The 17,415-nt window shown below is 36.1% G+C and overlaps 1 protein-coding gene across 7 annotated transcripts in view; it reads left to right on the plus strand.

Annotated features, from left to right (window-relative positions):
• The window catches only part of HDAC9 (histone deacetylase 9), a 927,480-nt gene that overhangs the window by 484,823 nt on the left and 425,242 nt on the right, over nt 1-17,415 (plus strand). For 4 of the 7 annotated variants that reach the window (XR_007150219.1, XR_007150220.1, XM_047849221.1 and 1 more), the window contains 3 exons: nt 3,388-3,538; nt 4,517-4,643; nt 7,161-7,282. Coding sequence is in view for 5 of the 7 variants with exons in the window: in XM_047849221.1 (XP_047705177.1) it covers nt 3,388-3,538; nt 4,517-4,643; nt 7,161-7,282 (400 nt within the window). In the remaining 2 variants the exon portion in view is untranslated. The remainder of the gene's footprint in view (nt 1-3,387; nt 3,539-4,516; nt 4,644-7,160; nt 7,283-17,415) is intronic. The other 3 variants (XM_047849222.1, XM_047849225.1, XM_047849224.1) reach the window with 2 other exon arrangements.

Here is a 17,415-nt window from a genome sequence, read left to right on the forward strand (position 1 = left end):
AATATAGATAATTAATCTGTGTTGATGTTATATAATTTTACCACATTAATATTAGTATCTGAGAAGGTAAAAGTTCTACCTTCTTCCTTGTGTTCTTTGTTTTTTAAGATATTTCCTTAGTCTGGAAAGCCTATTGTATCTTATATTCCAAAAAAGCCTTTGACATCTGCTATAAAATGTCATGATTTTTTTTCTTTTACTAGTGAACTTTACTAAAAGAACTCTAGGGGCACCTGGGTGGCTCAGTCAGTTACGTGTCCAACTTCTGCATGTGTCATTATCTCATGGTTTGTGGGTTCAAGCCCTGCGTCAGGCTCTGTGCTGACAGAGCCTGGAGCCTGCTTCAGAATCTGTGTCTCCCTCTCTGTCTGCCCCTCTCCTACTCACACTCTGTCTCTCTCTCTCTGTCTCTCTTTCTCTCTCTCTCTTTCTCTCTCTCTCTTTCTCTCTCTCTCTCTCTCTCTCTCTCTCTCTCTCTGTCAGAAATAAATAAACATTAAAAAAATTTTAAAAGAACTCATGCAATTATTGATCTGTAAGATACCCTAAATTAAGAGTGGGGATTTTGTTTTGGGTCTCATGTGGAAACAGTAGCTCATAACTGTATTGAGTAGAATAGGAAACCTTAATTTAGTTTACAGGATTATTTTTGAATGACTTTAAAGCATTACTATTTGACCCTTGAAAAATATTTGGAACATTGGTGTTTAGATTTCCTTTTCCATTCATTCTTGCCATGTTAGGATGACAGTGATGAATGAATAAGATTTATATTCTTCACCATACTTTTTGTGAAGGATTTTTTTAAACTTTTATTCATTAAATAATCTCTACCCCAAATGTGGGGCTTGAACTCAACAGCCCTGAGATCAAGAGTCGCATTCTCTACCAGCTGAGCCAGCCAGGTGCCCTTCACCATGCTTTTTAAGGTAACTGTATAGTTCATTTTACTGTGGTACCTGACTCACGTTGCACTGAATACAGGGCAATAATAATAAGTTGCTGCTTGAAATACTTTTTTTCACTTATATTTGATGCATTTTGTAGTTGTAAAGAGCCATAGGAAAGTTTTTGAAGTAATGTATTTTTTCATTTTGCTCACAAGTCAATAGTAGCAAGTAAGTAACTGATTGTTACTTTAGCTCAAAGTAGTATAGTCAGTTTACTGACATCTGGAAAATAGAGGAAAAGAGGAGGCTCTTGACAGGAAAAAGATTCTGAGATAGCCAAAAGGAAAATTTACCTTTTAAAGTGATTTTCTAAAGTAGTAAGTCGTTTTCTCAGAAACTAAAGACCTAATTTAAACTTCCTTTCGAGTTTAGGAAGCTTTTAACTTTTTAAATTTTAATTTACTCTTTCATGGGAAAGGATAAGAATTGGTGCTTTTAACTTTCATTTGGATTTTATGTTTATGAGGAACACATAGTACGTGAAGTTTTTATTAGCATCAATCTTTGGCTTCTGTCATCAACATCTCTTGAGTTAGATGTTGTTATCCCATTTTTCAACCCACATAAGCTGAGACAGAAATACTGTAACTTGCCGAAGGACACACAGCCAGTAAATGGTTGTTCCAGGATTTTTAGCCTTGCCTGGTCTGCCATCAAAACTACCACATCATCCTCTCTGTGTCCTGTATCAGTCCAGAACATCTGAAACTGGGCGTTGATGTTTTATTTCCTTCTCTTTTTTTTCAATATCATTCCTGCAGTCTTCAATAATGAATAGTAGCTATGGAGATTAAATTGTGTGATTTTTCTAGTTTTCTAAAATAGATTAAATTTCAATTTCACTGGGGCTTTGGTTGAAGCAATGAATCAATTTGACCACTCCCAATAACTGTAAAGAGTTAATATTTAGGAGTGCCTGGGGGTCTAAGTCGGTCAGGTGTTCAACTTCTGCTCAAGTCATGATCTCGTGGTCCATGAGTTCCAGCCCTGCATTGGGCTCTCTGCTGACAGCTTATAGCTTGGAGCCTGCTTCGGATTCTGTGTCTCCTTCTCTCTCCATCCCTCCCCTGCTCACACTCTGTCTCAAAAATAAATAAACATTAAAAAATTTTTTAAAAGAATTAATATTCAAGGCATAGTTTAAGTGAAGTTATAAACTTTTCCTTTAAAATGGAGTATGTAGAAACATCCAATAAGGGACTGGTATCTCAAAGCCAAAATGCTGAAGATTTTAATATGAAGAGTAACCAGAAATGCCTGTAACCATATCCTTCTGAGAGAGGTGAGGCTATTATGGTCTGCATACAAAGTTGGCTTCCTTTTGCTTCAGAGTAACTCTCATGCCATTCCACAAAGCTTTTTGGTTTTGTTCTCTTACTTTTCAACAAAAATTTCAGACTTATATTAGATAGATACTTAAAACAGCAAATTATGCTAACTTCATTAGGACTGAGATCTAAATATAGTAATAATCATTAAAATTTGTGTCGTTCAAACTTACCCAGTAAGTTCCATATGCATTGTGAGCATGATGTGTGAAGGAGATTGTTTTTCTGACATATGAGGACCCAGGGCTTTAAGTAGTTTAATAAGGTGTCTAGATTTCTTATCTGGTAATATCAGAGCCTGGGTAGAACTCATCGTCTTTAGGTATTCGTCAGTGAGCACATTTACTGTTATTCATTTTCTCTGCCTGAGAGAAAACTGACATATCCATACAGTTTTTAAGAAGCCTTCATATTCATGTTCTTTTTTGTTTGGAAGTGAATTCAAGGGATTCAGACAACCAGATAGTAGTTTAATGGAAGTGACTTCATTTTGACCACTCTCTCTATTCTGAATGTTTTTGCCTGCTGGATGAATGAATGAACGTTTGCTGCTTTGAGAACAAAGCCTATTTTGGATGTATAGATTACATTAATCTGAGAACCTTCTCTGTAAGGTTTAGGAATTTTTAACATTCATTCTGTTTTAGGTAGACATCTCCCAAATTAACTTATTTCTCACCATTCCTTAGATTTGATTACTTTCATACTATTTCTCAGGATAAGAAATGAAGATTTCCGTTGTTTATTTATAATGTGAGAGACGTGGTAAAACAGACTTCTGGGCCATTTCTGTCTTTGCCTGTTTTCATATGTTTCAGTTGTACAAAGGAAAGCCACTCATAGAACTAAAGATTACAGTGAATTTGGTAACGAGTTTTGGTGGGGCAGCACAGGAACTGAAGCTACCTAAAAACTTGCTTATATGACATTAAGACCATCTATGGCATTAGTTGTTTGTCGTTAGATTTCAGTCATCTACCGAAAAAGTGAGTAAAAATGTAAACTAAACGGAAACAAACTCCAGAAGCTCCTAACAGTTTGATTTTGGTCAGTGATGACTGTAATGCCTAAAGAAATTGCACACTCTCATGTCTTTCTCTTCTCGCAAGTTGCAACAGGAACTTCTAGCCATAAAACAGCAACAAGAACTCCTAGAAAAGGAGCAGAAACTGGAGCAGCAGAGGCAAGAACAGGAAGTAGAGAGGCATCGCAGAGAACAACAGCTTCCTCCTCTCAGAGGCAAAGATAGAGGACGAGAAAGTAAGAGGCACCAGGGTAAAAAACAAATCTCTTCCCTCATGTTTAGCTGATCGTCATTCAGAAAGAAGCCTGATAAAGAGTGGCATTAAACTTGTCAAAACTGTTTGCATTTAATTAAAAGAATGAATTATGGACTCAAATGTAAAGCTTTGACATTCACATATTATCTTTCTGCCTTCAGTCTGCAGAGGAAGTAAACAGAGCATTGTTTGGCAAAGATGCTTATTTCTGTTGTTTTTGAGGCTTAAAAACAAGGTTCTAGTTAAGCGATCTAGCTATGCCATATTGTTTTATAATAAACTTACTTTCACATTTCCTCACTATGCCTTCCTCCCGCTCAAGTTATAATTAATTGTTCTCTGTAAGTCAAGCCATTTAGTTTTTGAGTACCCAGACTTTGGGAAGATTTAAGGCAGAACGTTTGTTTAAAAAAACTATCCACAAGAGGGAGACAGATCCAAATAATTCCCCTATCTGAGGTCAGTTCAAAATCAGGATGTAACAAGGTTTAAAATCAGATGACTAGAACTGGAACAGTCAGCAGTAGTTATTTGTTTAATGCTCAAAAGAGGTTTTTAAAATGTTAGTTTTTCCAACTAGCAGTTCAGGAGAGGTCAGTGTATTGTGTTGTCATTTATATTGTCCCCCAAGAGTCTTGATTTTTAAAAGGCAGTGTTTTAGTCCTCATTTTTTTAAGTTTAGGAAAAAATTAGTGTTAATTCTGGGACTCCCCTTTCTGCAGAAGCAATTAAAGAAATCATCAAAGCTCCTTTAAAAATTGGCGTTTTGAGCAGCAGTTACAAAACATTACTGTGCCATTTCCAAAAGCCTGTTTTTAGACTCTGGTTTCTTCTTTTAATAGGAAAACTTCACATGCAGTGACCAGTGGTGTTACTTCCTAATTTTTGCTAAATACTCCAGAGGCATGGAAGGACAAAGCCCCAAGTCAACATCTATTTCTGTATGTGTATGTTTCAGGAGCAGTGGCAAGTACAGAAGTAAAGCAGAAGCTTCAAGAATTCCTGTTGAGTAAATCAGCAACAAAAGACACTCCAACTAATGGAAAAAATCATTCCGTGAGCCGCCATCCCAAGCTCTGGTACACGTATGTTCAGTGTTTGGCCTTTTTCATTCCCACGGGTCAAGAACATAGGTTCTGTGTTCAGCCAGCCTGGGCACAAAACCGAGGTCTGCCGTTCACAGCTATGTGGCTGTGGTCAAGCTCCTTGAATTCTTGTCCTTCTCTGTAAAAAGACTATAATAATAATAATAATAATAATAATAATAATAATAATACCTGACTTCTCGGGTTGCTGGAAAGGTCCTGTGAAATAATGTGGTAAACTATGCCACAGAGAGCAGTGCTTCATGAATGTTAGCAAGTATCATCTTGAGGGCAAGGAAGTAGATATGTTTTTTGGTGAATGAGTAACAGAAATGTGGGGTGGGGCATAGAAATTAGTTCCTAGTTTGCATTTTTCTATTCTCAGATGGTGCATCTGATATCTTTACAATAATTTCTGAGGATTTGGCAGGTTGAGACTTTATTTTACTTGGCTCGATAGGAGGTGGAGATCTGAGCTATTTTTAAAAGACCAGAAGCTTTGCGACTTAAAAAAAAAAAAAAAAGCAGGAAGACAAGGGAGGGAAGGGAAAGAATGAGAACGAAGGCAACTAAGTAAAGCTAAGTCTTCAGTGACTAGTTTACGCCTGTCCATCTGACTTCATTTTTTGCTGCACTATAAAATGAGTACCCTGGCTTCTGATACACAAGCTGACAACGTAATGCATTATGGTATTACAGATTTATGGATCCGTGTTTCCCTGAGTCCAGGGAAAAGCCACTATGAAATACACAGTTCTCCTTTCAGTAAAATATGAAGGATGTGGGGCTTTTTAAAATCAGGACAAACAGTGATAGATAAAGCATATTTGGATAACAGGCTAATAGATAATAGTATCATTGCTCTCATTTTATGTGTTTGCTGATTGACTATCAGATTTTACACTTGAATTTTTTGTGATCCCTCACATTGTCAAGGTTAAGGAAGTAAATACTTGATTACTCTATATTGAACTGGAAGCATCCCAGGAGTTCTATTGAGAAAGTTATTATCCTTCTGATTCTATTTTATAAGTATCTGCTTTTCTCAAAAAAAAAAAAAAGGTAACTGAGGCAGATTGCAGAGTAGAGTACTGTATGAATACTTTTTAATGGTTTACGTAATTTCCATCAGGCATGTCAGTTGACTTGAGAAGCCAGTCCCTGAAGAAAATTTTCAGATGTTCAGTGAACAGCCCAAAGTATTTAGAAATAAATACCATTTTGTTACTTAAAATTACATACATAATTTATAACTAATTCATATTCCTTCTAAGTTACAGTTCATTTTAAGAAGAGATAATACCTTTTTTTTTATTTAATTTTTTTTTTCAACTTTTATTTATTTTTGGGACAGAGAGAGACAGAGCATGAACGGGGAAGGGGCAGAGAGAGAGGGAGACACAGAATCGGAAACAGGCTCCAGGCTCCGAGCCATCAGCCCAGAGCCCGACGCGGGGCTCGAACTCACGGACCGCGAGATCGTGACCTGGCTGAAGTCGGACGCTTAACCGACTGCGCCACCCAGGCGCCCCGATAATACCTTTTTTAAATGGGAAACAACTATGTACAAACAACGTGTCAGCTGAAAATTCTTTAGCTGTCCCCTTGGGTATATTAAACATGACTGTCAAATATCAGTTAGCAGTCCCTTTTTATACTGAACTGAACTTCAATAGGGCCCAACTCCAGACACTGTAAATCATTAATTTATGGAATCAGAACTTAATGCTTTTTCCTCACTATGGCTAGATGAAGTGCCCTTAAGCCAGTTAATTCTTGAGAATACGTGATTCAAATAGATAATACTGGCAGAACCCTGCCCTGTTCATTGGTTTCTTTGTATATGATAATCATGGGTGTTATATCCACTGGATACACAATGTTCAGTCCTGGAAACTCTTCTCCAGTGGTGCAGTACAACTCTTTCACTATATTTGTGCAGGGAAGAGAAAACATTTTTAAAAATCATTTTCATGTTGAAGAAATATGTGATTGCCAATCTTTACCTTGTAAGTGCTGCAGAAATCAGGAGACCTGAGGCTGTTGACACTGTACTATCTCTGTAGTAGAAACGTCACCCTCATGTACTTTCATATATTACCTAGCAGTTTTCGAAAATGAGTTCCTTCTATATATTTACTTTTACTTTGGTTATTCTACCTTGTTGACTAAAAAGGATTTGTTTGATGACTTCGTTACTAGTATGGCTGTTAACAAAACGTGCACAGGAATCTCAGATTATCAAAACTCAGGCTTTTGGCAAATTCTCTTTTAGTGAAGCAAACTTCCGTGTGAGTGTGTGATCACACACACCGTGGTCATTCTTGGGAATCCTGCAGCATTCTATACCACTCTGCCAAAGTGAACTTGGTTACATGAGGCTGTGGTTTGTACACACTAAAAAGAAAGAACATAAACACAGCTGAGACACGTGCACAGCATGTGCAACTGATTATTGCTGGCCAACACGCAGTAAAAACTCCAGAGCAAATGGTGAGCCCTCTTTTTCTTTTGTAGGGCTGCCCACCACACGTCACTGGATCAAAGCTCTCCACCCCTGAGTGGAACATCTCCATCTTACAAATACACATTACCAGGAGCACAAGATGCAAAGGATGATTTCCCCCTTCGAAAAACTGGTAAGTTGGTTTAGCAAGACTCCACTTGCTCTTCCATAACATACCTGTAATTTAATTTTGCCTCTAGAGGAAAGGGTCAAAGGGTTTGAATCATAACTATCACACCCTCTCCACCCCTGCCCTTAGCATAAACAAATATGTGCATGTGTGCATACACACACACACACACACACACACACACACACACACACACACACGTTTCAACATCAGTTGATGCAGTATATATAATCAAAGTACCTTTTCAAATTTAAAAGTTCATCATGTTTGGATTATAAACAAATTATTGTCTTATTAGCAACAAAGATTAGAATTAGGGAAGATAGAAATTTGGTTTCTTAGAAAATTTAAATCTCCACCAATGAGGACCTCTGTAATTTCCTCCATTTACCTAAATTTTTCTTGACCCTCAACCATTTACTACAAAAATGGGAATAATAAACTTTCTTTTCATCACACATTTTAAAATCCGTAAATTTTAATTGTTTGAGTGGTGAAAACATATAAGGCCAAGGCTACCTACCTTCTGAGTAAGTGACTTGCCTAACGTCTCCCAGATTATAAGAGAACTCAGAGTGATGGTTTGTACCTAATACTCTCATGTAATTATATAAAAACTTGCTTAGGGGAACTTGGACAATGAAGCTTCTATTTGGAGTTTAGTAAAACGCCTCTGGCTCTAAGGCTTGTATTTGTTTTCTTGTCTTCTCTTTTTTCAGCCCTCTGATATGTGCTTATTTAATTTGTTACATGCTCTTACCCCTGTAATAAATATATTTAGACTTTAGCTAGATATAAGCATAAATAGCATTTGTGTACATTCTATTCTAAACGTTATGTTTTCTTAGAGAAAGTTCTAAACTTAAAAATTTTTGTATCCAGAAATAACCTGAAAAGGTACTCAGAGAAGATAGTTTTGTCTATCGTATTTTACTCAGGTCTTCTTAAGAAGTGTAGATGTATGTAATTTGTATATGAAACCTAGAGAGTGGAAATGATTTCAAATAATTATATTCATTTTCCCAAGCAACCTTGAATAATTAAAATGGATATAGATTGTAAAAACACACGCTAAAGCTATATTCTGTCATAATTTACCTATAGCGTAATGAAGATTTAAAAATAAATCCATCATAAGTAAGAATTTATTACCTACCATCTAATGTACCAGGTACTGGGGTAGATCAGTGAAGTATTGGAAAGCAACCCATGCCTTTTAATTTTAATAACTCACAGAGTTTTGCATTTCTACTATAAGACAATAGGTAGAGTAAAATGCTTCAAGAAATACCTCAAGAAGACTATGCAAAGGGAAGAATGAGTTTTATGTATTACATCAGAATTTCACCCTATTATGTACAAATCAGACCCTATTATGTACAATCTGATTTGTACATAATAGGGTGAAATTCTGATGTAATACATAAAACTTTCATGTAAATAAACTTCTCTGGGATAAAAGGAAGAAAGCAAAGACTGAGCCTCCACGTATTTCTAAAACATAGAGTATAGTTTATGAAAATTGATCCATAAAGGACATGAGTTTTAGAATGTGCAGACTTTGATCTGCTGTCTTGACATTTAGTTGCACCAGTGACATGTGTAGGAACTATTGACAGAGATTATGTGAATACTGCCCCAGGTCTCAGGGCAGTGACTGGCATTCAAGAGCCCAAGGAGTCACTAAAAGGAAAGAAAACATAAGTCCCCTTATGGCAGGAGGTTACTGATGAGTGATATAGTTACATTCATGGAGAAAGACTTCTACCCTGCTGTGCACACAGCCTTTGAATATATTCTTACCACTGGGAGACTGAAAACTGACTGCAGAACTGACACTGACTTTGAAAAGAAGTGGCATTTGGAGCCAGTAAAGCATCCAGAAAGAAAATCTGATCTTTTTCAATACTTCAGAACAAGTACTAAAAACCCACACTTTGTGTCCCAGTTTCCATGAGAACAGTTTAGGATTTTTTTCCTCTGTGAGGAATGACTAGCAAGCTGTTAATTTATTCTTGTAAAAATTCTCAGTCCACAACAGAATTCAAAGAGAAATCCTGCTCAGTGTGTATGTTACAAAATTTTATTCAAATCTGTACTAATACGAAAAACATTTACTGTGTCTATGTGATATGTAATAATGGTGAAAAGATACAGCCCTTGTCTTTGCTAGTGTTATATTTTCTGTATTTGCCTGGTATTTGAAGTTGACTCCTTTTATATTGAAAATCTGACATTTATGAAGCATTAGGCCAAGGATTTGTAAAATGAAACTTTTTCAAGCACTATACCAATGAAACTCTTGAATAGCCATTAATACTTTTATATCTGTATAGATGTTTCAAAATATCTCTTTATTCAATTCCCATCATCTAAGAGAAGTATGATATAATTAAATACAGATGTTTTCTACACATTATCTAAAATACTTAAGAGATACTCTTCCTTAATTACAAATAGGCAGAATAGTACTCTTCTAACTATAATCAATCCATTGTGTGAAAGTTTAGACATATATTTTCACTAAATGGAAGAGCACTGAAATATAGTCAAGCAATAATTTTTACTTCAGCATTTGTTGTATGTTTATGGCTTAATAGTTATTACCAAAAAAGTAAATAATAAACTATTACTGTAATTATAATTAAACATATGTAATGATTGGGGAAACTAAGATGATTTTCACATAAACCTACATCATATTAAATGAGATCTAGAGTCGTGGCATCATCGATCACAGTGTAAATACCAGGATAGCTATAATAGAGTCAAGTTTTTCTCCTGGGGCCTGATTATCACCCTCTGTGGTCTACTTGAATTTCACTGAACCCAATCTTGGATTTAAACGAAGTTGTTAAATAAGTGGGTTCTCTTTTTCGATCTGCGTATAATACTAAATGCAGTACCTCCAATTTCCTTTTAACCTGCATCAGGTCTGAATTGCCAGAATGTGTTAGTGAGATTTAGGGGATAAAGCTGGAACCAGAGTAAGAAAAGTTTTAATGATCTTAAATGATTAAAGTGGCCCCAAGGGTATCCCTGAAGCAGTGAGCACAATTTGGAACCTCTCTTGACCTCCCAGGACCCAGCCTGACAGTGATAACCTAGGAACGGTCACCCACAGAAGTTTCATTTGTCTGCAGAAATCTGACCTTTGTCATGCAAAGTAGACCTTTACTTCCTTCCCCTTAGGAGAATCCTAGTTGCTCTTAGAATTTGGGCATTTAGGAAACATCAGAATAATACAAATAGGTGGCTCTAATCAGGCCCATTCGTAATTCACATGTAAATACAGAAATTGAGAGTCTTTTGATCCTTTCACCACAGTGAACAAGGAAGGATTTCATAATTAGTTGTGAAGTTGAGAATGAAGTAATTGTTTTCAACTTTTATATTTATCGCCCACACTTAAAATAGCACTTCCTTTTAGAATTACCTTCTGTGATTCTTTTTGTTCCACGAGAGAAGGATTTGTTGATGCTGAAATTTATAATATTTTACTGAACTTTATGTTTTGGCTGCAAATTATATTATAGTGTAGTAGGTGACTTTTTTCCCCTAATATAGTACCCTTCTAGACTGATAATAAACTATAAAATAGAGAAAGGAAGCTTCTGGGTCCAGACGCTTTTGAAATAGTACATATTTCTCACAAAGATACTGCATATGTGGTGACTTTGAACTGACCTTCAAAACCATTTGAATTGGATTCTATTTCCAGTGAGTGTGTACCTATGTTTCATAAAATATTATGGTAAAAAAAATTCTAGAAGTTTTATGCTCCATTATATTATTGGGGTCTTACCTAGTGAACTTTGCCTTTCTTTGAATGTTACAGTCATTCCATTTATTTAATACTTTTGAACAAAGTGAACTGGTTGGCTAGATTGACCTCTTAAAGCGTGCAAGCCATATAAAGCTTGGCATGGGCTAATAGGGCTGTTCCAGCCCCACTGAAATATTCATTTTAATGGTCAGCAACACTAGAGTAAGACTCAAGGATGGAAGGGGTCCAAACATAAGTTCAGACTTTGGAAGGCTGGTGTCATTTTCCACACTGAGTAAGTTGGAAAGAAGGCAGAGATGAGATATATAGCTTTATAAATCTCCCTCAGAATAGCAGTTAGAAGTTCTGTTGTGGTACCTTGGTGACCCATTCGAGTTATTATAATCCAGAATTAATACAAGGAGGTTTTTTTAATATTATGTTTTAAAATCAGTTTTCCCCCTTCTGTCTTTCTAATTCTGTGTTTTTCTCATGATACACAAGCACATGCTTATGTGCACATGTGGGCATACACACACGTTTCTGCACAGATAGCACTAAAATAGTGCTTATGCTTGTAAAAATGTCACTCAGAATCTTATTCCAGGCCAACAAAAACTGGATTATTTTTACATATCTTTAGCACTCTGCCTTAATTCCATTGTTGCGGTCATTCTCACTTAAAATTAGTAGGATATTTCTTTTGTGATAAAGTTACAGCAGTTTTCCCAGAATCAAAAAGCAATGTGGCACAGTAACAACAGGCTTTGAATCCACCTACCCATTCAAAATGCGGATCCTCAATCTTAGGAAATTTACTTAACCTCTTTATCCTATGACTCTGTCATCTGTAAAATGCGAGTAATTATTGCTTTTGGTTCATATAGTTATTTTGGAAATTGCATTAAGTATTGCATGTAATGAGATTAGGATCTTAGCTAAGATTTAAGGAGTGCTTAGTTAATTTTATGTTTCTAGTTGAGAAGGAATTCAGTTTCATGTATTTTTATCAAGTTAAAACCAAATGTCTTATTGTTAAGGAAAGACTTTTTAAGGTCTGACATTCTGCCACATTAATTGATAAAACAAGTAACTGGGGAGAAAGTGACAAACATTGTTTCTAAGCTATGTGCAACTTGCAGTACTAATGTCAACATTGGAATAAAGGGTTTTGTCAGTTTTGTATCTGCCTGGCATTTCAGAGCCAAATATGGTATCAGAAAATAGCAGCAAAATTGTTTCTGTCACCGACCATAGGAGGAACACCAATTGATGCTTTGTGTTCACTGGGGCCCAACCGAGTTTTAGTTTCTGCCCTTGGCTTTTATTTATTTTTTAATTTTATTTTAATGTTTATTTATTTTTGAGAGAGAGACAGAGTGAGAGCAGGGGAGGAGCAGAGAGAGAGGGAGACACAGAATCCGAAGCAGGCTCCAGGCTGTGAGCTGTCAACACAGAGCCCGACATGGGGCTCGAACTCATGAACCCTGAGATCATGACCTGAGCCAAACGTCAGACGCTTAACCATCTGAGCTACCCAAGCGCCCCTGACTTTTATTTTTAAATTATTAGACTTTAAGTTTAGATTTGCAGAAAAACTGAGTAGATAGTACAGAGGGTTTCCATGTCATTTATTCCTCTCCATCACCAGTATTTGCTCTTACTTACATCTTCCATTAGTGTGGTTCATTTGGTATAATTAATTAACTACTAGGTACATTATTATTAGTGTCGTCCAAAATTTACATGAAGGTTTACTCTTAGTGTTGTAAAGTTCTGTAGATTTTGACTCACTTGTAATGTCATGTCATGTATCCATCATTACAATATAATGCAGAATAGTTTCACTGCCCTAAAAATCCTCTCTGCTCCATGGATTCATCCCTCTCTCTGACCAACCCCTGGTGACCACTGGTATTTTTACTGTCTCTATAGCCTTGCCTTCTGCTGCATGTCATATAGTTGGAACCATATAGAATAACGTGTGCAGCCTTCCAGACTGGCTTCTTTGACTTGGCAATATGCATTTAAGATCCCTTCATGTCTTCCTGTGCCTTGTAAGCTTATTTCTTTTAATTGCTAAATAATATTGTACTGTATAAAGGAACCACAGTTTGTACATCCATTTACCTATTGAAAGACATCCCGTTTCCTTCCAAATTTTAGCATTTATGAATAAATCTGTAAACATTCCCATGTAGGTTTTGTGTGATGTAAGTTTTGAACCCAATTATGTAAACACATTGGAGTGTGACAGCTGGATCTTATGATAAGACTATGTTTAGTTTTGTGAAAAAAAAAAAGTTCCAAACTGTCTTCCAAAGTGGCTGTACCATTTTGCATACCCACCAGCAGTGGGTCAGAGTCCTTGTTGATCCACATACTCACCAGTACTTCGTATTTTCAGTTTCAGTTTTTTGGATTTTAAACATTTTAATAGGTTATGATGGTTTCCCATTTTGGTTTTAATTTGTAATTTCCCAGTGATAGCATGGCATATTTTTCTCTATCCCTTTACTTTTAATCTATCTGTGTCTTTATTTTTAAAATCGCTTTCTTATAGGCAATGTATAGTTGGGTTTTTTTTTAAATTTTTTTAATTCACTTATTTTTGAAAGGGAGGGTAAGGGGCAGAGAGAGGGGGGTACAGAGGATCCTAAGCAGGCTCTGTGCTGACAGCATTAAGCCCTATGCAGGGCTGGAACTCATTAACCATGAGATCATAACCTGAGCTGACGTCAGATGCTCAACTGACTGAGCCACCGAGGTTCCCCATGTTTTGTTTTGTTTTTTGTTTTTTTAATCCAGTCTGACAGTCCCTTTTAATTAGTGTATTAGACCATTCATATTTAAAGTGGTTACTGGTGGGGGGTGCCTGGGTGGCTCAGTAGGTTGAGTGCTGACTCTTGATTTCTGCTCAGGTCATGACCCCAGACCTCACCATACATGGAGCCTGCTTGGGATTCTCTGTCTCTCTCCCTCTGCCCCTCTTCCCTGCTCATGCTTGCTCTCTCTCTCTCTCTCTCTCTCTCTCTCTCTCTCTCTAATAAAAAAAAAAAGTAAAGTGGTTATTGATATCGTTAGATTATTACCACCATGTTTGTAACTGTTTTCTAATCATCATACTTACTTTATTTATTTATTTTTTTTATCTTCCCCTCTTTTTGTACCTTCTGTGGATTTGTTTGTTTTTTCTTGAGAGAGAAGGAGGGAGGGACAGTGGGAGCAGGGGAGAGGGACAGAGGGAGAATTCTAAATTGCTGTGGATTTTTCTTGCAACACTTTAAACATTTCAGTACGCTCTGATCACTTGCATGGTTTCTGACCAGAAATCTGATACAATTTGTACCCTTGTTACTCTCTAGACAGGTTGCTTTCTAATGTCCTCCGCTTTCTTTGAAGATACTCTTTTGTCTTTGGTTTTCTGCAGTTGGAATATGATACTCCTAGGTCTTTAGCTTTTGGAATTTATACTGATCCTCATTCCCTGAAATTACTATACAGAGTTTTCAATGGATTTCAGTCATTATTTAAATATTCTTCTGTTCCGTTCTTTCTTGCTATTTTGGGATTACCAGTATACATACAGTATATCTTTTGTAATTGTCTCAGAGTCCTAGGATATTGTGGGTTTTTTTTACTTTGTCTTTCAGCTTGGGAATCTTCTATTGACATATCTTTGGGATCATTGATTCTTTCCTCAGCCGTGTCCAGTCAACTGAGGAGCTCATCACAGGCATTCATTCTGTGCTTTTGATTTCAAACATTTCCTTTTCATTCTCTCTTAGTGTTTCCATCTCTCTGCTTACATTTACCCATATGTTCTTGCATGTGGTCTTTTTCCATTAGAGCCCTTCACATAGTACTCAGTTATTTTCTCTACCCGATAATTCCAAAATCGTTATGTTATCTGAGTCTGGCCTGATGTTTGCTTTTATCTCTTTAGACTGTGTTTTCTCTGGCTTTTTAGCATGCTTTGCAATTTTCTGTTGAAAGCTGGATCTGATATTAGAAAATAGAAATTGAGTGGTTAAGTTTTTGGTGTGGATTTTATGTTAATCTGGCTAGAACTGGACTGCTTTTAATGTTTACTGTAGCTGTAGTTGACAGAGTTTCCTGGTTTTGTTTGTTTTCCTCCCCTTTCTTAGGATTTCCCTAAGAATTTCTTTATAAATGGAGTCTCATTTACAGCTCTCTTAGTTATAATCCATTGTTTTATGTTGGAACCCTATTGACGTGGTGGTCAGACGTTGGGGAACATCAGTATTCTGTAATCTTATGCTTAAACTTAAGTTTTTTAGTGGACCTAAATCTGTGATCCATGACCTCCAGAACTGTTTCTGCTTAAGTGAGACAGAAAGGCTAGAAGGTGCTGGAGAAGGCTTATTGTTCTACCCTCCAGGTCAAGTAAAGATCTGGTAAAATATTTTCCCTTGCAGGGCAGGTTTTTCTCATGTGCAGATTTTTAAATTGTTACCTTTTCCCTCGGGATGTTTCAAAATGGTTACTTTTCTCCTCTCTTCCATCCCTGCTCCTTGCCCTCACTTACATAGGAGGGGACTTTTCACTGATCTTCACTTAGAGAACCTGCTTTGGTTCTTATGCATAAAACCCCCTGAGATTAAGCCCATCCAGTGAGTTAGTCCATATCAGCCTTGAGCGATTTGTGCCTCTAGCAACTCATCAAAATTACATTTAGATGTTCCTACCCATTACTGGCTCCAGTGGCTTCTGCTTCCAGTAAACTGATCTCAGCTGTGATTTTCTGTATTTTCCTGGCTCTCCAGATTTCAGGGTAGCAGTTTGCTCTGAGACCTCTATTCTCTGAAGGATCTAAGAAAACCACTTTGATTTTTACTTTGCTCAGCCTTTTTTCTTGTGGTGAGGATGGAAGTGAAGATTTCTAAGCTCTTTACGTGTCGGAGTTAATACCAGAAGTCCGCCATTGACTTTTAAACCTGTAAAATATTTTTAAAAATTTTTTAAACATAGCTTTCCAACTTTTCGAGGTGACAGATTTATATTTAAGCAATAGAATTCTTACCAATTAATTATAATAGATTTTTTTAAAGATTAACATAAATGATTGACTGTCTTTCTCAGCTTGGTCATGACTAACAAATCCATGTGCTAAAACTGTGACAGAATAGACTGAAATAATTTTAAAATCACATTGTGGAAGGAATCCAACACTTTGTGCTGAAGTCTTTGCCTAATGAAATATTCTGTGATAATTCCTTCTATCCCCTCTTCTGTATGTCATCTCCTTAATAGGAATCAACACCCTATTGATTTTGGTACTTTGAAAATAAATTCGATGAAATATTGGGTTGCAACGGAGTTTAAACTACAGTGTAAGCACGATTTGGGAATTATAAGGATTTTTTTTCTGTGTTTTTCTTACTTTTCTCATTATATCAAACTCTATCGATATGAAAAGATAAGAAAAACCAACCATAGCCCTCCAAAATTAGAAAATTTAGTTCTTGTTTAAAATAGGATTTAATATTCTACATAGATAATTTACTTTTTAAAAGCAGACCTTTTGATAGATGTAATCACTTTGATTATGAAAAGTTAGCCATTTGAAACTATTTCATTGATTCTAAAACGCTAATTTCTTAAACAAATGTCTGAAATCTGAATGGATCTAATGGATAGTATTTTCATAGTTCAACCAGCCATGTTTTTTGGGTTTTTTTTTTTTTTTGCTTTTGCATTTTTTTCTTCGTGATTGTGCATGCTGCAGTTGATAAATTACTAGTATTTACTTAAAAATTACATGGTTTAGAATAGTAACGTTTCTTGTGATAGAGAAAAAATACAGATTTATATATATTTGTTAATTTAAAAATTATAAAAAGCATAGAAATTAATGTTCCTAAGAATTATTTATTCAAAAGTTAGTTGTGGTTAGGTTAGAATCAAGGAACAAAATGGTTGAAGTTTCACAATTCAATAAACAAGAAGCTGGTCTCACAGATTGTATGTGCAATATGGATGATAACTAGTTAGAGCCAAGAGCAAGAATCAATTGCAAATTGTGTGATAATTAAACAACCTTGTAAGAACTTTGAAAATCTAACTCAAAGTATTTGTTTGTGGGGGAAACTAGTATGAAAAAGCTATCATGCCCTAGAAGGACAAAGCATGGCAAATAATCTTATGGTTTGGAATTAGATCTGGCTGAGAATTACAGCATAGTGCTACCACTTCAAACTATGTGACCATGGGAAAGTTAGAGGACTTCTCTGAGCCTCAAATGTCAAATATGGAAAATACTTGCCTTGCAGAATCATTATAAGCAATAAAGATATTGCATGAAAGTGCCCAGCACAGTGACTGATACGTAGTAGTCTCAGTACATATT

The sequence above is a fragment of the Prionailurus viverrinus genome, chromosome A2 (assembly GCF_022837055.1).
Source record: "Prionailurus viverrinus isolate Anna chromosome A2, UM_Priviv_1.0, whole genome shotgun sequence".
In the NCBI taxonomy this organism is placed as follows: Eukaryota; Metazoa; Chordata; class Mammalia; order Carnivora; family Felidae; genus Prionailurus; species Prionailurus viverrinus.